The 22,432-nt window shown below is 37.9% G+C and overlaps 1 protein-coding gene across 1 annotated transcript in view; it reads right to left on the bottom strand.

Moving 5' to 3' along the window:
* Nucleotides 1-1,973: 1,973 nt before the first annotated feature.
* CD109 (CD109 molecule) overlaps nucleotides 1,974-22,432 on the bottom strand; it is a 71,848-nt gene continuing 51,389 nt past the window's right edge. The window contains exons 27-33 of the mRNA XM_054630014.2: nucleotides 22,135-22,325; nucleotides 19,595-19,750; nucleotides 19,444-19,509; nucleotides 15,071-15,207; nucleotides 10,714-10,870; nucleotides 10,194-10,296; nucleotides 1,974-7,867 (exon numbers count right to left, since the gene is read on the bottom strand). Of these exons, the coding sequence (XP_054485989.2) occupies nucleotides 7,677-7,867; nucleotides 10,194-10,296; nucleotides 10,714-10,870; nucleotides 15,071-15,207; nucleotides 19,444-19,509; nucleotides 19,595-19,750; nucleotides 22,135-22,325 (1,001 nt within the window). The 3' untranslated portion in view covers nucleotides 1,974-7,676. The remainder of the gene's footprint in view (nucleotides 7,868-10,193; nucleotides 10,297-10,713; nucleotides 10,871-15,070; nucleotides 15,208-19,443; nucleotides 19,510-19,594; nucleotides 19,751-22,134; nucleotides 22,326-22,432) is intronic.

Raw genomic sequence — 22,432 nt, 5'->3', positions numbered from 1 at the left:
GTGAACAACTGATCAAGGACAATGATTATCTACATGAACGAGACATATTTGTCACACTGACACTCAACTAACCTCCAGCCACCCCATCTTTAAATAATCATGATGGGGATGATGCATAGTTCATTCCTGAAATCAAAGTGTGAACTATAAGGGAAAAATCACATGGCATCTTGCTGATACATGCTCTTGCACTGAACTTAGAATACAATGTACAGAGAGACCTCTGGCTTAATTAGCTGCCTACTGAGCTAGAGTTGGCTTCTATCTTTTTCTGCATATGAAACCACAGAGCTTTCTTAGTACATTATTTCCATATGTGTTTATATTCCTATCTTTGCCACTTGATCCAGCATTTTAAGTGAGCGTTCCTGTCTAAAAAAATATAACAAAATATCTATCCACTTACCTAAAGTATCCATCAGCTCAGTCCTCCCTTTTCATCAATGTGAGCCAGAAGAATCCCCAGGAAAATCCATACAGTCTCCCTGGTAGGCAGCTGTTGAGAATCAGATCAAGGGGCTCTTTCTTATGTCATTTTATTCCTCTTTATTAGGGATATGATTTCTCATTCTTTGCTTCAGACATATTAAAATCCTCACTTAGCTAAGCAGCCATGCCTAGGATCATGGCTGGTTTCAGGACATGAACACCCAGCTGGGGCTGGGCAGGCATGTGTGTGTGCTAGCACAGCACAAGGAGCAGGGTACTGCAGCCTGAGCGTGAGCACCACCACGAGCACATCCTCAGCAGGGGCTCACAGCTCTTTTAAAGGTGTCCATGGGGCAGGAGAAAGGTGAATCACCACTCATGCACTACTTACATGTGCATCTGCCCAACACTTCTTGTGTAGGAAGGGATGTCTGCACAAATATTACACTTAAGCTCTGGCTGCTTCTACATTTTACCATTCTACATTTAGCTTGCTCCAAAACCACTTTTCTAGAGACTGGTCTATCATCAGAATATCTCACATTCCAAATTTGCTTTATTTAGGACTACTATCAATATTGAAACAGAAAAAAATTATGTGAGAAAGCCTTAATAAAGTCTGTCCACTGTTCATCCTCATGCATACAGCCAATTCTCTTACCACAGAAAGCTATTAGGTTGGTTAAAGATTATTTCAGCTTCATAAATCTGTGCTGACAAGTCAAAGTGTTTTTTACTCACTCTGAGTTTGAGCTGATAGCTACTTCTCCATGAGAACAGCAAAGCTTTTAGTCTGGACAGGTCATAAAGGCTCTGAAGGAAAGGGTAGAACTGTGACACATCAGCACAGAAATGGACACTGAACTTATAGCAGAGGTGGTCAGGGCAAAAGAGGTAAGTGAGGCTGAGCAGATCCTGACCTCAGAGTTGAAATGGGCCAGGAAGCTCTTTCACGGTCAGGCAGGAGGAACAGCAAGAGAATTATGAGGAAAATTAGGAAAAGACACTGTCATGGAGACCAAACTTCTAAACCATGAAAAATGGCAGTTAAAATAGCAGGTCACCTGAAAAAAGAAATCTGCACATAAATTCAATTATGTTTGTATAAAATATTTTGGCATAAAAATCTCTTGGTGCTCTTTTACTTCCACTTCAGCAATTAGCTCTGTATCTGGATGATTTTCTCCTTTTCACACAGTACAGTTCCTCAAGTTCTCCATGACCACAAGGGGCTTACCTGAACTGAGCTCATCACATAAGACTATTTATGCTACCTCTTTTACAGACACCAGCAAACTTTGCAATAACTTCATGTTGAACAAAATAGTAGACTTTTAAATTGAGGTGACTGTTTACAGCCTAACCAGGGAAGCCACTGTCGTAATAATTTTTTAAAATTTTATTTATATTATTAAATTCTGAGCTTTAAAACACACATGAGGAAACCTCTAAAAAGTGCTGAGGATGGGTAGTGGTCAGCAGTGTAGAGAAACTGATCTACTACAAGTAGCTGTATTGTTAAACAAGCAAACATTAGACATATATTATTAAAAGTCATCTTTAATAGCATTTAAAAATAGCTATTGCAAACTTTATTTGAAGAAAAATGAACTAATGACAATCTTCCAAAGTCCTTTGAAACAGTCTAGTTCCTTAACATTTGCTTTATTACTTGAAAAGAGAAAAGCTGTTTGCATAGTTGGCATGTTAGTTCATCTCTGTTTGCTCAAAACAGCTCATAAAAGCATTCTTTTTCTATGATTTCTGATTTGATCAAAAGTGGAAATCTGAATGATGATCCTAACTTAGATCAAATTGGGATCTGCCTATGTCTCAAGGCAGTCAAGAATTTTAGTTCAAATTGTTTAGTTCAAATTCTTTTTCCTGATATGGAAAAAGAAAAGATGTGTCAGTGATTAGAACATTATACCTGCTTATATACTTCCACTGAGCCAGCATATTTTTATTTTCTTCTTTGATTTAGTATCCCATACAACCTAAGAAAACTAAAAACCACAACAAAAAAACCCAGTTCATATTATAACATTATAAGATGTTAGCAATGCTGATGAAGTTTTTGGGTAGCTACTAAGAAATACAGCAAATTATTTGAATTCAAAGATAAACCTTAAACTGGAGTACTGGTGACTCAAATGCAGTACGTAAGGCATTAATGCTCATACCTATCTGAAAACAAGATATCTATAGGAAAAATAATCATTAGATTAATCTAATACAGCACACTATCAGCCTTTATTTCATTGCATAGAATAGCAATAGAGCAATGGCATTTCCATTTGGCACACAGAAATACATTAAAATAAACAAGAAACAATATGAAAGTGAAATATTTCGATATGGGGAAAAGGAAACAACTGCTGTTATATTTTATAGATAAATTAAGCACCTAATTTCAAAATCTTCAGATCATATAGACATGGTTCACTGCGTAAGAACTTATGGTAGAAGAAGAAATGTTATAACAAAAATAATGTTAGTCATTAGAATTAAAATTGAATCCTCTTTCTTAGTGTTCCAGACAGAAAAATTATGCCATTAGGCACTAGTTGCTTTCTAATATATTCTTTCCTAAAAATAGAACATTACACAGTATTGTTGGTTTGGGCACTGTGCAGATCTTTATGCACATACATTGCACACTGCAGACCACAGCCTGTAACAGCTATCTATGTATATGCATCTGCTTTCTGCAGGATTCAGCTAAAATCAAACGTTGTCAATATTCATACCAACTTGAACAACACATTCAGAGAAATATTGCTAGGATAATATTTTGATAACTGAATAAAACCAATTTTTGTACTTTAGGTTTGACTGTCAACAGTGACTTTCAAGGCAAAAGAGAGGCCTGTAATATAAGAAGGACCTGGAAGTGTTGGAGGAAGTTCAGAGGAAGGCCATGAAGCTGATAAGAGGACTGGAGCACTTCTGCAGGGTAGATTCCCTGTGAAGACAGGCTGGGAAAGTTGGGACTGGAGAAGAGGTTGTGTGGAGACCTCACAGCAGCCTTCCAGTGTCTGGAGGGGGCCTGCAGGGAAGCCAGAGAGGGACTCTGTCAGGAGCTGTACTAACAGGACAAGGAGTAATGAGCTCCAACTGAAAGAAGGGAAGCTTAGGCTAGATATTAAGGAGTTTTTTACTGTGAGGGTAGTGAGACATTGAAACAGGTTGCCCAGGGGGGTTGTGGATGCCCCAACCTTGGCAGTGCTCAAAGCCAGGCTGGGTAAGGCCTTGAGAAACCTGCTCTAGAGGGAGGTGTCCCTATCCACAGCAGAGGAGCTAGAACAAGATGATCTTACAGTCCAGTCCAACTCCTTAACATTCTATGATTCTATGGATCTGCCTCTCCTGCTTCTCCTGCAGCTCTCTGGCCACCTCCCCCTTTCATCCTGTGCCACTGATGTGCACAAGCCACAAACTCCTGCTTGTGAACAGGAGCATGTGGTATGGAAGCTAACTGGGAATACCTGCAGTGCTTCTGTTTGATACAAGTTGTGCCAGGGGAGGTCTAGATTGGATATTGGGAAAAATTCCTTCGCTGTTAAGCATCAGAACAGGCTGCCAATGGAAGAAGTGGTGTCACTGTCCCTGGGGGTATTTAGAAAGAGTGTAGATGTAGCACTTGGAAACATGTTTTACTGGCAGACTTGGCAAAGCTGGCTTAATGGTTGGACCCAATGATTTTAAAGGTCTTTTCCAACATAAACAATTCTATGGTGGTGCCATGCTGGGAACCAAACTGGCCCAGCTGCAGATTCTGAGGTGCTCTAAACCTGTTAAGCAGCACTCATTCCCTGTTCTGTACTACAGCATTTAGTATAGAAGATCTCTACATGACACCCATATCAAAACCTGTAGAGAAACCCTCAGCTAAGATCATGGACGACAGCAGAGGCAGAATTCAGGGGGAACACCTTTTAAATACATCATAGACTCAATCCTAAATAAATATCTCTTACTGATTGAATAGCATATTAAGGGTCCTAGAGAGACCATGTCCATTGACACCCTGTGGCTGAAAAGGGCATGGGAAATACCAGCATACACTCAGATTTCAATGAACAGCAGAAATGCTCAGACAATACAACATGAAGATGCCATCACAAAATACCTTTTCATGTCTGTTTTTAGCATCACTCCTTAAAACTCCTTGTAGACCTTATTGCTAAAGAGCTCCAAAAGACTTTTTACTACAAGATTTCCTTTTAACTTCAGTGGGAGCACAGCCCCCCTAACATCCAAAATGGGTGTCATAGAGCAATGGGAATAATATATATGCTGAACATTTGTGTAAAGGTTCCCAAACAACAATGAGGAAAACAAAAAAAAAAGTCACTATGCCAAATAATATTCCATTCACTGCCACCACAGTACAAATTTTATCCTCTGCAACTCATTCAAAGCACCAGCCACTACTGCAAAGTGGCTGAAGGCACTGATGCAGGAATGTTAAAGGCCACCTAGTGTAAACATTTGTTTACAGTCATACAATGTACATGGTTTCTTTAAAATAGCTTGATACAGATGCAGATTTGGATGCCTGCAATAAAATGCCTTATGTATAGGATAAAGCAAAATAAAAGAGGATGTTTATTCACTGACTCCAACAATTTCCCTGACATGGTATATCATGACTGATGATTCTTAATATAGTGTGCAAGGCAGCCAAAAGTCATTTAAAAACATGTGTTGTTTGTCTCAAAAACAAATGTAAGGGAATACTAGTAAAAGCTGCACTGTCCAAAACTCAACTAAGCAGTTTAAATCTGTTTTTCTTGGAGGATTTTCAGGAAGATTGGACTGCATGCAAAACAGAACTAATTTATTCCTACTATCTACTTTAAAAGAGCAATTTATCTCCAGTACATCTTGTCTAGAAAATAAGCCCCTTTATCCTATCATTAATCAGGTACCAATGTCCCTATTAGAAGCCCTGCATATAGTAAAACCTGGAAGTATGTGAGCTTTAGATTTTTGAAATTATATTAAAAGGAGACAAATGACATGTCAAATCTGCTGTTCTCAAAGACAAGACAAGACCAACTTTCATAGGTCACAAATCAAACCCACAAAAAAACACATCCCAGTTTAGATGAGAATTTTTTCCAGATCTTACAAACTTGGCACAGTCAGATTAAGGCTCCCATAAATGAATAAAGGATTTGAGATGTAGAGTTGTGTTTAATTCTGTATCTTCATTTCTCTTAGCTTTGGACCCATGTAACCAGGCTTACAGGGGGTAAGATCCTGCATCCAAGTGACTAAGCAGTGTGTTTGGCTTCAATAAATACATTACTTCATGTGGGTCAGAGCAGCACACACACTCTGCTCAGGCACTAATTAACTACTCAAAAGGCTAAATCCAAAACACACCAAGGACAAGTGAAAAGCATGAAAGACCATGAAGAACCAGGACTAAGCTCTACCTAAGAAATAGGACAGAACCCCAAATTTGTGAAAAACATTGTAATTCCAAGAACAGGTGAAGTAAAACAAATAACCCCATCTAAACTAGTTCTGCAGTTAAAACCTATACATTGGTAATAGAAGGCACCCCCAGTCAAGTTCACTCATCTTCCCATGCTAATATGCAAAATTTCCTTTGTGAACAACATTATAGATGAGCATAAATACAAAAATATACATTTTAAGCAGTAGAAAAAATGGAATAAAAATTAGAAATTGCTCAAGGAAAGTGACTGCCATATTATTACATGTGCACAAAAACACACTCCGTCTAAAAAGGTATGAAAGAAAGGGAATCAATAAAAATTAAAATTTCCACTTCTCTTAGTCAGCATGACAGCTATTAACTTCATTTCAGTAACTATGAGTGTAACAGCTTGGCTGCCTAATCAAAAAGAAACAAGCATTAGATATTACAGGTAGTGTACAAGAAGGACAGACTGGCTGCCAGACAACGAAGGCATTCATACACTCACTCAGGAGCAACAAGCTCCCAAGCTCACACATTTCCACACTCACAGAGATCTGTAATTCTCCCCATGTGCAAAGAGCAGGTTTGGGTGTAGAAGTGGTGCCTGCTACTTTTCACCATCCCTCTCCTTCATTCCACTTCAGCAGAGCACTTGAGCATACATGGATGTGGCTAAAGTAAAGCAAGCGTGTGAATTATTTGTCTGGACTGAGTGCATATGCAGCCCATGACTCCTAAAAGCCTCTCCCACCACCAGCAACAGGGGCACAGATGGCACCAGGGCCACCAACTCACATGGCACTGAGAGCAGTAAACAGCTGTTTGGGGTATGCCACCTGAACTGCTGACAAGGTGACGCTGAAAGCGCAAGACATAAATGATGCCCCAGAGACACTTCTAGGAGTCACCAAAAAAACCAGAACAGGTTCAAAGCAAACTTCCTTCATCTGGCCATAAATATATGCCAGCTGACACCAGCATTCTCACATGGAAAGAGAATTGCATTTATTTCTGAATAACCCTGTAAAAATGAAGTCTGATAAACAGACTTTATCTTTGACATGTTTACAGTAAAAAGCTTTTCAGAGTAAAATGCATTAGAACATCCTGAGGCGTTATTTTCAAGCATTATTAGCTTATGAATTGACAAAAAATCCACCTACCTGCTCTGTAATGATTCAAAAAAAAAAAAAAAAAAGAAGACTGACAGCTTTCTGGAGCATTCAGCAGTTTGTAAATGCAGTACTTTTTGGCTCTTGGATCTGCTCTGAAGCCAGCTCCTTTTTTTTTTTCATATTATTCCCCATGAGAGCACACAGAGAAATTCAGTATTAATGTTGAGTGTCACATCTTCAGAACAGAACAAAGTGAGCTCTGATACCAAGCTCCTACCATTGCTTATCAACACCCTAATGGAGAAACAGACAGTGCTTTGGAAAAGCATGGTAAACTAACATCCTAAAAAATAAGCACAGTTGGAAGCTGGGGTAAAAACAAAGTGGGAATGTGGAGCTAAGCTTACTTTTTATCACACTGCTTTCTCAGTAACTCTGTGCTTCTTCAGAAAATAAATTCATTATGAAACTAACATTTGGAAAGCTTTTCCAGCAGACACTTGTAGAAGTTTTCTGGCACAGCCAGAAATTTACCATATGGGCCAGCCCAGCTCTCCCTGAACACAGCAGGAGTTTTGTCATGGTAATCACTAAAGACGGGCTGGTATCTGAACATAAAATTTTCTTTGGATAATTTATGGAAACCTTAGATGTGAAACATAATCTGTTTCCTTTTACAGCACCCAACTGCACAGCAAGTTTACATGAAGGACAAAGAGTGCACAGAACAAGGAGGTCAATGAAGAGTGCTGAAGCAAGGCTGCAGAACCATCTCGGTGGCAAAGGTGACAATCACTTTCACAGAAGTCACAAGAGGTTATACTTTGCATTACTTCTGAATTATAGCTTCTCACTGCTCTTCTTCCTGTTCAGAAAGGTTAGTTAACATCAGTTAATGAACTTCTGAAAATTAACCAAGAACCCAGCTTCAAAAAGAAATCATTTTTAAAGGATCCACTCAACTCTGACACAGAGCTCACCATAAACTGCAAAACACTTCCCAGATACTTAAGCCCAGCCATTACTCATTTTTCTTCACCCAGAACATCTCAATATATTCAGGTCAACACCTGGTGAAAGGCACACTTTCATAGACTCAATCTCAACTGTTAGACACAATCTGTTCACAAACCTTGGACAAACATTTTGAAAGGAATTTTGCCCCCACCTACATGACAAAGAAACTCAGATGCTTTACCTGGCAAGCTGCTGGCTATCATATTTAAGAGCCAGGTCTCTTCTAACTGATGCTTTCTCTCACTATCATGTATGGGAGCTCCAGCTTCCTGAATGTGGGACTGCTTACCTAACCTAGGTCCTGCTCTTGTATTTTACTCTCCCATTCCCTGAAGGATTGCTACAGAGCTAGACTAGAAATCATTCATTCAATCATTTCATTTCAGAAACATCAATACATGGTAATTTCTCACAGAACAAGCTTTTGCAAAGTTTCTTCCTCATAGTGGGTTTTTTTCTTTTTTTTCCTTCCAACTAGAGACCTTGCAACCTCTTTTTTTTTTTCAGTAGTAGCATTTTTTACCTAAAATTATATTCATTTTTATTACAAGCCTCAGGGTATTTAAAAAACAGGTAATTTTATGGACCAAAATGTTTACCAAACAGTGACATCCAGCTAGTTATAAATGTCAGGTAAGAGAATACTGCTGTACTGGCATCCAAGCCAGCTCTTACACATATGTCAATTGTGTAATCTGCCACAACAAAATCACATTTATCAATAAATTCCAGAGCATTTCCTAGCTCTGAATATGACATGAATCTGTAATCATCACATAAAATATATCCCTGCTGCTTGGGTCAACAACTACAACAGTGATGGAAAATAATAATTTAAAATAAAATCACATTCCTCTATTAGACTGGAAGAAATTCTCCCAGAAGAACTCAATCATGGCATATATATATCTATTGATCAATAATATATCTTTGCTATATATTGATAGGAATGGTGTCCTGTAAAATAATATTTCCACAAATCATTATATTGAAATTAAAGAAATTACAGCTCTGATTTCATAATATAAATTAATATTAGTTTGCTAACTGAGAATTTATGAACTAAATTTATTTAAATATAATAAAAATATTTACATGTGCATTTACCTGTAACTTTGCAACAAACATATTTATTATTCTATCTAATAGCATTCTCATGAAAGATTAGATCCTGAGCTCTTCTCCCAGGAACATGAAATTCATTTCAGCTTCTAATTCTAGGGCTTATGTATTTCTCTCAAATAAAAATTTGCTGTAATTTTCTAAGCCTCTAGCCCTTAAACATGTTCTAATTAATGGACAGTGTACTTATAACCGTTAATTTCCTATTTTCCTTTAAAATTCTGTGAATGAACAATAATTTCAGCCTATATAGAATAAATGTGATCTTCATCTAGATGAAGTAGCACACATCATATCTGGTTGTCTTTTGTATTGAGCTAAAAAAAGCATGAAAAAGTCGCTATACAACCTCTTTATGCCTTATCTCAAACCAAGCCCAAATCCTTAATAATGTACCATGTGGTTCATGTAGTGAAAACCTAGTATCTTCTCCAGTAGCCTATAATTTTTTCTTACTTTTAATGCCAAAAAAAGCCTTTGTAAATCATTGCCCATCTCTAAAACAGACTCTACACAACATATACTGCATAATACATATAATACACTCATACACAACAACAAACAAAAAACAAACAAAAAAACCCCAAAAAAATAAAAACAAACACGCAAACCAACCCAAAGCCCACTCTCAACAAAAAAGCCCTTTAAAACTCCTCTTTCAATGTACACCTTTTTTTAGGTAACAACAGAAGTCAAAACATTGGCATTTTCTCCCAAGAAGGACTCTTAGTTTAAGTAAGAAACAGATGGCAAAGCTACTGGAGAGGTAATTATTAACTTGGTAAGTGAATCACAGTGAAGCTCCTGCTTCATTTTGATAGTTTTGGGAACATCCTGGGCCAAACAATTTGCAACAGTTGAGAAATCAACCCATTAAGACAGTAGATATGTGAAAACACTACTATTTGTTAGCAAATTGGGCATGTAAATGTCCAAAAAGACCACAGTTAATGCAGCTTTTTCTTCACTAAAATTTCTCCTATTCCTACAAGAAGAAACCTTCTTTTAAACTTCTGAATAATTAAGTACCATTTGAAATGACTGACACTTACTAGGTTCATAGTAATCCAGTACAGTCACGGAAGCATCTTGGATATTTGCCACCTTGAAGTCTCTCACAGCTGGAATATCCACACAAACCTGTGTTTCATTTAGCTAGGAAAACAGAAGAGAAACATCCTGAGAACCCTGGGGATGGTGGCTTCATGGAGGAGCTAAGGACTTTTAGCTCAATGGCAGTCCATTTATAGAGGCTTAAGAGTCAGGATGTATATAAAGATTATTATCTCGTTTGCAGTCATTTTGGTCAAATTGCAGACTTCATTAAATTTCTGCCTTCTTATGTGTGATTTTTAAGAGGTCTAATTTAGAAACTTCTTACAAATGCAATTGAGTTGCACCTATCCAATCAGTCTCACTCAAAACCAGAAGAACTATTAATTCCATGTAAATAGCAGATGTTGATTGTCCCCGAAGAACACAATCATAATGTCTTTCCAAATTTAAGCCTAACAATGTCAGAGTCAAGCTTAAAACCACCACAAACACATTACTTTGTTATTTCCAACTTACAGAGTCAAAGTATAGGTTGACTTTTCCATTATCCTTTTCCGTCTTCTTAATTGTATTGTCTAATGGAACAAAATCTGGTGACACAGAGAAACCACTGAGTAAGCCAACCTCCATGAGGACCATGCCACTACTGGGAGCCGAGCCAGAACCAAAGTACCTTTCCAAAACACAGAGACAAAGAAACTTTTAGTAGAAATACAGTAGCCCACTCTCCAAAGAAAACATTTGATCTTTAAGTCCCAACTAATGAAATAATAATGCTTAATACTTGGGAAAGAAATGGAACAAAATACTGACAAGAAAATGTCTAATGATAAAGAGCTAATAAGTAATTTCTCAATTATTTTTCCAGCTAATTTTAGCCACATATGCAAAAGCTGGTTTAGCACTGAGAAAACTGCAATACATAAATCATGTGAGAGACTACACTGACACCATGAGGAACTTTCAATTGGCATCTATTAGTACAGGTTTATCTTACAAATATGTAGAAACTATTGCAATTAAACACGTTTCAAAAGAAGCAATTAAGAAACTGCTGTAGGAATTCCTGTACTGAAATACTGAAATATGTATTTCCTCTTATGGATGCATTGTTTTGCTTTTATTCATTTTGGAGGCTAAGATACACGTCTATACACCAAAGTCTCCCAGACCTTTTCATATTTCCTTCACAGAGACTGATGGTACCATTAACAAAGTCATCACCAAATTATTTCACAAAGTTTCAGTTTTAGAATGCATAGCAATGTTATTAATCAACATTTGGAAGATTTAATAAGTTGAGTCCTTTTTTTTTTTCCTAAATAATGCTTACTATTATATCTTCTTCCAATGTGAAAACCAGATGCTGGAGTAAATGTTTGCTCTACTGAGCAAGCCTTGCACACTATGGTGCATAACAGATGTATCAAAATGTATTTATGGTGCTCTGTGCTACAAGTGTCACCTAAATGACCTGCAAACGATTCTACTGCTTTAAATAAAGCAGGTAGCAGAAGTTTCCTCAGCCTTAGCATGGAAGGTAAATGATTATTGTCCCACTAGAATAAAAGTGTCTCCAATCCTTATTTTGAAAGCCTGGCAGTATTGAAAGTAATTAAACTATTTCTTTGTAGAGCTGGGTAGTTAAAAAAAAAAATAAAAGGGAAGAGTTGCTTTCAAAGCAATGCTGTTAAGCCTGGCTGATTCAAGGCAGATACAACTTTGAAAGAAATACAGCACAACTGCTGACTTCAGTTGGCTCACAAGATTAGAAACAACTGAAACCATCTGTTTGATGATGTGCTGTGCCAAAGTAGCTGCTATTGAAAACAAATAATTGAATTGGAACTGGATGTAATTATTTCTGCATAATTACCAATAAGAGGAGAATAAAATATCCAAGCTGTCTAGCCAGCCTGGGGTGCTACTAAAACAACAGAGAACCAAACTATCTTGGTACTGTCAGGGAGCGAATTAGATATATCCCTAGAATTTATGAGGATCTGGCTCTCAAAAAAAGGAAGAGAGGCAGACTTGGAGGTGGGTTGTGGTACCATCTCTTGAACTCCATGGTCTCTTAAAAAAAGGGAAAAGAATCATCATGCAAGAATGACCACTAAGAGAAATACAGACTTGAAACTTGTACCTGAGGAAAACGGATAATATTTTCAGTTGAAATTTATGTTTCAGCTCTTCAGCAATATGAGATCAGGTTGAGACCCTTTCACAGATGATACAAAGAGAAAACAAAACCAAGCTAATGTAGGCAGAAAGCAGAAATGAGAGTGTAAATTGAACCATCAGTGATCAGTTTCCCATGCCTGGAAAAGGTATGCAGGCAATAAGACTTAGAAAAAACTAGCAATCCTGGGTATTTGCCTCCCAGAGAGGGTGTGTTAGCTCCTCTAACCAAGAACCACTTCAATTTGAATGAGACATCATCTGCTCTAGTGTCGTAAATAATACCAGTTAAGAAGACCATAGCCAACCCCTATCAAGCTGGCTGAGAGAAGTTGGATATTCTCCAGATTAAAGAAAAAAATTGTGAAGTTGAAGCCTTCAGTACCTAACTATCTACAGCTAGATGCATACCCACAGCTAGACTGTACACACCCACACATTGAGATTTCAACAGCCTTTTTGTATTGGTTTCTCTACTAGAAAGCCAGATCATGTTATAAAGATCAGAAGTAGGCAACTTTAAACTAATTTAGGAATATAGATAAGGCATGTATTATATACAATTTATAGGGAAAAGAAGAGGAAGATGACTAGTCTCTGAAGTTAGCAATCAGAGATGAAGCCATAGCCTAAGCAATTTAAACAGACTTCCTCAAAGTACCAGTCCACTTCTCACAAAAAGAGTTGATGGAACTGATGTTGGAACTATCAAAATGTTCCAAGTAATCTCTTGAGGCTGCTTTTCAAGGTCACTAGATTTCCCCCTCTTCTTTGAACACTTTGCAATTAAAGCATCACCACCCTAGAAGATCCCCAGAGAGATGGAGCACTTCTTCTCTGTATTTTAAGCGAAAGGCCTTAGCTAGAGCGTTGCCCAAAAACTACTTACCCCAAACCCAGCATGTAAACCCTTTACATGTCAGCAGTTTGTGCTAGACTTTAGAATGCTGTTGACACTTCATAGAAAAGTTTAAAAGAGAACAAGCCCATTCTGTTTCAAGAGCTCTCATGCATACTAGTGTCTCTGCCCACCATCTGTGTCACTGAACTGAATACTAGAAACATATAAAAACAGAGGTCTGGCTTTATGCCTGCTGGCTATTTCCCAAATTAAATCAATGCTCTGTACTGAAATCATATTCTCTATAGCTGATTATTTGTATGATGGTGTCACCTAGAGGCTCATCTCCAGTCCCAGCTCCCTTGTGGAAGACAGAGCGTTAGAATAGTTCAAGGCATACGGTGTACAAAGTTTAAAGAAATAGCAAAAAGAGGGTGTGGATGAAAGGCATGTAAGAGGAATCATGGTGGATCAGGTGGTACTTTGCAAATCTTGCCTTTACAAGGAATGTAACAAGATGTTATATATCTAATATGTATAATGCCACAAGAAAAAAACAATGTTTCTAGAGGAAGTATTCACAAATGGATGAAATCCTTAAATACAACAAATGCAGTCATCTCAACAACATTATTGTGGATTATAAAAGACAGAAGACAAAAACCATAAATACATATATAGAGAGAGAGATAAAATGTCCTATAGGGTTTCATATGAAATATGCAGTGGTCTTTAACTACAATAGGAAATGCATACTGGAGAAACTGCCAGAAAACAAACACCTTCAAATATACCTTTTAAATATGTGTATGAACACTTCCACAGCAAGCAAAACGGAGGCACAAAGCAGTCAAAGAAATAACTTGATTGACTGGCTGATCTAGGAATACTCAGTTCAAAGTCACCTATTCTCATGTGATGTAAATTCTACCCAGGTAACACCAGGTGGCTGTCCTGTGGTCCCTGAGATGATACTTGAGTAGGCTTAGCTCAGTTTTTAGTAGCTGATTACTGAACAAGAAACATCACCCCAGATGCACATGTTCTCACATATCCTCTTGCCCCCTCTTCCTTATTCAGCAAAAAGAACAGAATTAGCCTGGGTGAAAAACTTTCCACCTCTTTCAAATCTAGAATAACGTATTGTAGTCTATTACCAAGTTCATTGCTACTGCTGAATGAAAGACCACAAAGATAGCTGCACAATAAGGCAATGTGAATTTATTATAACGTAAATATGGATTTTGACTCCTGCCAAAATCATTCTGGGTGAAGTTAATTATGGAGATGAAAAAAATAATGATTACTTCATGGTGTTTTCAGCACTTCAGAACTTCCTTCTCTCTTTGCAAAAAAGTAACGAGAGAAGGAAGTATCTACTTCTGTATCAAAAGCACAGGATTGTTTTCATGAAAGGTCAGAGTAATAGGCCCTTGTCACAGCTTGCTACTCAAGTTAGAAAGCAGAGATACTGATCCAATTTTCAAGTCTGTCCACACACATCCCTATAGCTCAAAAGCACTTGCACCAAAGAAACTGTTGATTTTTTTCTTGTATTTCACACAAACTCTTCCACATTCCTCTAACATTTAGGGTACTTCAATCTTTATGCATAATAGTAAAAAAAAAAATCACCTGGCCAGCAAAAATTGATTTATAAATTGATTCATAGTTTCACTACTATCATTTGTGCAAAGTAATTTTTATCTTCCTCATTTTTATATTTGTATACATTTATATCCCAGACATTAGTGAATTCATACAAACAAATGGATAACTTAGTTTATTTAAAGCAATCTAAAGTTGGTATATACAAAGATGTGTATGAGATGCTCCAACTGATTTACCTACCTTGTACACACATTCAAAGTCAAGTGGTTTGTATCATCTTTATCATCTTTTACATCAACATTCAAGTCAAAGGCTTCTTGATTTTGGACAGATCTGAGCCTCTGATCGGTGTGCTTTGTGTTGTACATCACATTCAGCTGTGGATTGCAAGTACAGACATCAGGTGACATATAGAGCAAATCAGTGTGGTTTAAACACCAAGTTGCTAGCACCATAACACCAGAGGAGTGTTCACATGAGAAAACACACGTTTGCACAGACCTGCTAGCCTATAATTGACTTGCTGACCTATAACTTGGACAAGCCCCTGTCATACCTTCAAATTTGGACTGACAATTTTCCATTTGCTACCTGAAACCATTGTAGAAGGACTGTGATTTTCCAGAAGCACTTTTCATTCCCTTTTCTTTAGCCAAGCAAAATGCATATTGGGGTCTTTCAAGGGGAATAATTTCAGCCACTTTCTGCTTATTTTTCTACTAAAAGCAAAGAAGAACCCCCTCACCATGCTATGCGTTTTATCTGGATGACTGAGGGAATCATCTTTCATTTCTGATTTTTGCTTTTGTTGCCATGTCTCTCACTTTTTTGAACAAAAATTATGCTCCTTCTTTCAATCTCTACACATAATTCCCATTGCCCTGCCCAACACTGCTGAATTTAGCATGCTGCATGAGTGCAGAGCCAGTTCTGCAGAGGCACTCAGGACAGCCATGGTGCAGCTGTGAAGATTTATCATGCACAACTGCTCCACAGGAGAAGGCAGTACCAAGGATGAAACCAATCTAGAATGCCTGCCAGTAGAAGGCACACAAAAAGCAGTGCCTCAACAATCTGTCACCATAGAAACAAAACTGTTTTAACTTTTGCCAGAAAAAGCTTAATGAATGGGAATTTACTGCCAAGGCAGGAAGTTTGGAAACCACATACTGAACAGGTCAATCAGCTAGCATTTTCATGGAATAAGCTATTGCTGTTATGGTCTGACATTCTTTTCCCTATTCCTCATGACAATAAAGGAAAACATGTTCACAACACAGAGTTTAATTAAAGCCGCCTTCTGTATACACACTCACGTTGGGGACAGAAGGCTATTATACAGAAACTCACATTAAATTAACAAAATGAGCAAATGCATTTCTTAAGTTTTAAAAGGCAACTGCCAAAGCTAAGGCAGAACTGGTCTAGTCTTGTATGTAGTGCAACCAGTTCTGGTGAGAGGCCCAAAAAGAGAAAATTAAAAGCTAGTGTTCTGCAGGAGAGTGATGCTTCAAATACTAGCTGACACTATCAATTGCACTACACTTCTAAAAATATATTTATACTTTTATAATCCCTTAATCAATGCCTATCCCTTTTCTTCTCCAACTGGTATCATAAATGAGCTTGACTGAGCGTGTGAACTCAATGAAAACATCGCCAATATTTTCTGTTCATTTTGAGTACTCAACATCCATTCAAATGGTAATGGAGAAATATGTGTGCATTTCATCATGTTCCTATTTCAGTACCATCACACTAAATAACATTCAGTCCTCTGCCTAAGTCCAGCAAAAATACACTGAGTGGAAAAAACAGTCACTGTTTCCAGTAATGAGTTCAAGGAATTCTGAGGTTTTTTCCTCATTCCCTCTCTATACCTCATCAGGAGATTGAGGAGATCTTGTTCACCTATCCACTCTGCCCATACCCATCCTTGTTTGAGCCTGTCCACCCTCCCCTTGTTGCTGGTTCTAGATTTTAGTGGCATTCTCCTTCCTTCTAAGAAAGCACGGGCCATGCCAATTATTTTAGTCACGTGTCAAGACCAGCTCACAGAAGAAACACGTTTCTTTCAAGACTTTCAGCAGGCCTCCTAAGGAAGACTGCTTCTTTGACTCCTTTCTCTAGAACATCTTTCATAATACCCCAACCCATCTTCTCTTCCCTCTTCCAGAGTAAGTGTCTTAGGTCATGCATGGGATATACCCACAATGGGATATACCTACAATGGAGAGATGAGCTAGAAAACTTCATTGACACCAGGACCAAAAGTAAGTAAATGGCTGCCTTTACAATCATAATATCCAAAATAAATACATTGTATGAGATCCTGAAGGGTCAGGAGTGAATGCACTGCCAACTTGCACCCAGAGACAGTGAGATTTCACAAAAAAAAATTTTTTTTTTTAAGAATCCATTCTGTTGGAAAAGCATGATGTTTCCATTAATGGATTTAATCTTGTGTTGTGTGATACTTAAATGAATTACTGTTTTGACATGCTACATTTGGCAAGAAAGCCAAATCCCAGAACAGTGATTCTTACCACTGTACTCTGACGGGCCCAACACAATGAAACCCAGCTGAAGAAATGTGATTGCAATGTCATATGCTATCTGATTTATTAAATCTGATCCAGACCTAGCCTATGTCTGGGAAAAGGAGAAATTTCATTCAGTGTCCTCAGTGCTCTTTCTTTTAGAATACCAGACTTGCCAAAGGAAGCAGAAGGAAGGAATTGATCTCAGCAAAGACAAGGTTTTGGAGGAACTGTTCCAGGGTGTTAAGTGTAATATTCTGAATCAAGTCACAGCATCTCTGACTCTAAGCTTCAGGAAAAGAGGCAACAGCACAGTGACCTAAATGAAAAAGGTAATCTAGCCTTGGTTCGTGAACACCAGTTCTTTGTGAGCACATTTCCATATTCATGGAACAAACCAGGAACTTAAACCCTGGTGTTATACACCCCAGGGAATGCTCCACCACAGTCAACTGGCTATTCTTGATGGAAGACTTCTGCCCAGTCTTCACCAGACATGCTAGCTTGAATGTGAAATTTTCCTGCTGGAAATAATGTAATTGGAACCAATGTGTTTTCACAAAAGGTATTATTTCAACAAATCAGTGTTTTCCAGCAAAAAACAATTTGCTGAAAAGTTTTTCATCAGCTCGCCTGACAAATTAACTGGCTAAATATCAGGAAGTATTTCTCAACAATGATTAGGGTTAAGTAGCCTTAACTGTTCTGGAGCCCCACATTCCACACAATCACACACACAGACACACTGAAACCACAGATGTGTGAACACAGTCCTGCTGAGATCTTCATTCCTATCTTGGCCTGCAAGTCTGAATCTAAATTATCCTCTGAAAGTTTTGAACTTTGCTGTAACTTCATTTGTACTTCTGGGAATTAATAATCGTGGGTTGTGATTTATAGCACTGTGGGTTTTGCAGACTGGTGGTGAATGAATGAGGTGTATCTCCAGATGCTGTTCACTGCAGTGAAGACTTCTTTGAAAAGGTGTTTTATCCCAAAGTACATTTACAACCATCACCAGGCTTTTTTTGCTTCCCAGATGCATAAGAACACTAAAGTGAAGGAGAGATTAGATGGAATTTGAGGTAGAATCTGACCTGGCATAAAAACTTGGAGACACTTAAAGGTGACTTTGGATCAGTTTTCTCAAGTATGACTAGTAGTCCAGTAGGAACTCTTGTTTTGTGACATAGTCATCAAGTATAAGTTTATACTTTCAATAAAATCAGTCTCTCATGCTCAGAGACTAGTATTTCTGCTAACTTTTCCAAGGTCTGCTCTTTCACCTGTGTGGTCACAACCAATTGCCATGGAGAGGGCACCAGGGAAGTGAGATCCACTGCTGACCGTATCAAGTTAGATCCAATACTGTTTTCTGATTATGGTATTTCTCCTTCCAATTTCTGCCATGCCCATACTTTTGGTTGATGCTAAGTGTCTATTACTTTTTGTAGTTTGCAGAATCGTTTGACTCTGTTTTTCATGCTATTTCAGAACACTGTAAAAATTGCTGGAGAACCTAGCTGTAATAACCTCTTATTTTTAGTTTTTGTTGCTTTCTACTTCAAGGAAAATAATATGAATATGGATATGAATATGAAAGGAAAATAATTCTTATAACCAGCAATGCAATCTTATTCTGTATTGATCTGTGCCTTATTATGGTTTACCACAGGTTCTCAAATGAGGCATTTCTGCCTAGTCCACATATGTGTTTTATCCTGAACTCTGTGTCTGCCAGTGTACCACTGCAGCCCTTTGTCTTGCAAATGGACATTGCATCTCTGCAGGAGGACGGGGCTGCTTTGATACAGCTCTGGCTCATGAAAGTGCCCCAAAACTGTCAGTCATCCAGCAGTACTTAAAAGGCCACACCATTGGTCAGAAACAACAGTAATATATCCATATTTTATTCACAGCACTCCTCAGTTAAGTGAAGTGCTTTGCTACTGATTTAAGACATTTTGGAAGACTGCTCCTATTAAGAGGTTTTATAAAACTTCCAAAACACGCCTTCCTTGCAGAAAGCATATCTTGAGCAAGAAAACCTACCTGACTGCCTGCATTGCCTACCTGAAAGACAGCAAATCCCACTCCCTCCGCTGACACTGTCATTGTCATTTGTTGTGCAGGGGGAATCTGAAAGAAAGATGAGCAAACCAGTATTTTCAAGGTACTTTCAGTCAGCAGACTTCACAAAAGTATTCCTCACTTTTTACAGTACCTCCTTAGTCTGAAGCAGGAAACGGTTTCGATTATCAATTGAGAATGTCTCTGGCATTTCCAAAGAAGGGGCTGTCACTGTTATATCCATTTCTGTTTTGCTTGCCACAGTGAGAGCTGCAAACAGACTCAGGGCTTGTAGAGCCACCACTGTGTCCTGTTGAGAGAAACAAACCCTTCTGTACTGAAAAGAAGCAGCCAGCACAACACACAGACCATGCCTTGGGGAGCTCGTAGTCCCTGCATTGACCCATTTGCTGATTATGCTGGAGCCTTCCTGCAGCCACCTCCCCATCTCTGGATTGCCCTGGCATGAAGATCCCAGCTCAGAAGAGAGAGCAACACAAGATAAGAAGTTAGCTACTGTGGGAATGGAAAATGAGGTGGGAGCCAGCCAAGGAAGTTTTACTCTTGTGCAAGGTACGTGCAACACCTGACAAGCTGAAAGACACAACAGTCAGAATTACACACCAATCATGGAGAAAGACACAGAGGAAAGTAACGACATTGCTACTTTCTAGGTTTATTTAGTGACTGTGCATTAAGTGCTCAGTACTGCACAGGAGTTTTTCAGGGTGCCTTGATCATTGATGCAAAAGCTACAGGTCTGAAAAATCATTAACACTAATTTTAACAAAAGGCTGAAATGAATTTTTATCAGACACTCAGCAACAACTTCAAAGGGTTTCAGCCCAGTTCACCCTCTGTATTTGATCCAAAGGTTTTGTGCAATTGTTTAACCACTGCAGGATATACTTATAAACACACAGTCATATATGTAATTCTTTTTTTCATCTTTGTGTGTGATTGTAAGCTTAGCTCTCCAGGTTTTGAACACAAGAGGCAGTGTTTGAACGTTTGGTCCAGCCCAGTTTAGGGAATGAGAATTTTAACATCCACTATTTTCTGGGAAGAAACACAGTAATCAAATATATGTGTCTAATCTCAGGGATTTTTACTGTTCATGCAGTTTATTTTGCACTTATTTTTAACCAGTCATAGTGGAGAAATTGGCCTTTCAGGCTTGGCACACAGATACTTTATTTATTATTAGGCCTCTTCTAGTAACAAAACTCTAACATAACAGGAATTCATTCACTACAACATGGTGACTGTGCCATACCTTAAGGGGCTAGTATGGGCTTACTATTCACTGTAACTGATGAAAAAACGATTCTCCTTCCCATGCCACATCCTTGTCTGAGATGCCCTGCTTCACTGATTTCTTAACATGCAGAAAGATCAGCTGATTAGCAACTGCAAATTCACAGTAAACTGTATCATGTATACAGATTATGGTGAATTACTACACCCTAACTTATAAAGCATCACACATACAACTTAATGCTTTCCTCCTTATTGTTCAACAATATATTAAGTTTCTTATGTAATAAACTCACAGAAGGAAACACTCCAAACATTATTTTTTAAAGCAAACTTAGCAGCTAAGTAAAAAATTATGGAGTAATTTCTACAAATTCAAAAAGGCATCTAGCAAGACATTGGAGCAATTTCAAAATCTAAACAGTTTAGACTATGGAAGAACAAAAGGATTAAATTAATTTCTTAATTTCATCCTCAAGGGTAAATGATAGATTTTCAAACTTCCAAGTGAAATAGGTTTCTGGAGAATAGAGAAAAGCTTTTTAAACTCATTTAATGTTTCAATCAACCTCTCCAAATAATAAGCAAGAATTAACACATTAAGCAAATAATAAGCAAGAATTAACACTCAGAGGAACCAGGCTGGTTCTTAAATTGCATTTTACTCAGAACACATTTCTCTCAGATTAATACCAACCAACATCTGAAAATAATGAAGGATAGGCTGTACACCTTGGTACCAGCAGCATGATGAAATGTGACATTTTACTGTGACCAGCATTTGTAGTTAATTTAAAATCTGGTTTAAACCAATGCAATCCAAAGTACTATCTAATTTTTTGGATGCCAGCACAGCTTACAAGACGTGGCTTCAATAACATGGAAACCTCCTGGAGATAGTGAAGATATTCCAAATTTCATGGCCCATCAAAAGTCTATGCAATAATAAGGACAAAGTACATTAGTAAGTTAAGATCAGCTGCCAGAAGACGGATTAGGTTAGGCTGTTTTTCTAAAACCTACTCCCTTTAGTAAAAGGCTCAGTTAATAGCCTTTCAGGAGTTTGAGGACCCGCACATGGTAAAAATAAAAAGAGGCTTCTCTCCTTGGAAAGGAAGTAAGCATATACATTCATCATACTTGTTTCAAAAATATGTTTAATTACTTTTCCACAGGCACTACTATTTCTTCTTAATTTGTTATTAGTACATTATATAAAGAAGGTTTCCCTCTAATTCTCTTTTTTATTAGACTTGCCAAAAATACTAAAACTGTCAGTCCAGGAGTAAGATGCCAATAATGCAAGCTGGTACATAACCAAAGCTGTTACAGCAAAACAGAACTCAGTAATTATTGTGTAAGAATGGTTCTTTTTAGTTTTGAATTATACACTGCTTTTTAGAAAGTATAGCAAAACCCCTTAAGATAAGGTATTACCTGAGTAGATGAAAATCCCCCAAGGTGATTTCTTTGATGACTTAACCATTTCATAATAGGGATCCCTTCAGCTAATCGGTCTTGATGAAAGTGAGAGAGCAGAGCGTATGCTGCAAGTTCAATATCAATGGATCGTGGTTGCCATGAGTCAGAAATTTCAGAAGCAGGTGTTACCCAAAAACGAAATTCTCCTGTAAAAGGAACCAACAATAACCTGATTCACAGACTGAAGTCTTTGGATTTCTGGCAAAGTCTTAGGGGAAAACTCTTCATTAATGGTTACACATGGACTCTGTGG

The sequence above is a fragment of the Agelaius phoeniceus genome, chromosome 3 (genome assembly GCF_051311805.1).
Source record: "Agelaius phoeniceus isolate bAgePho1 chromosome 3, bAgePho1.hap1, whole genome shotgun sequence".
NCBI classification, from domain to species: Eukaryota; Metazoa; Chordata; class Aves; order Passeriformes; family Icteridae; genus Agelaius; species Agelaius phoeniceus.
The sequence above is the reverse complement of the archived record's forward strand: the minus strand, read 5'-3'. Positions and strand labels throughout refer to the sequence as shown.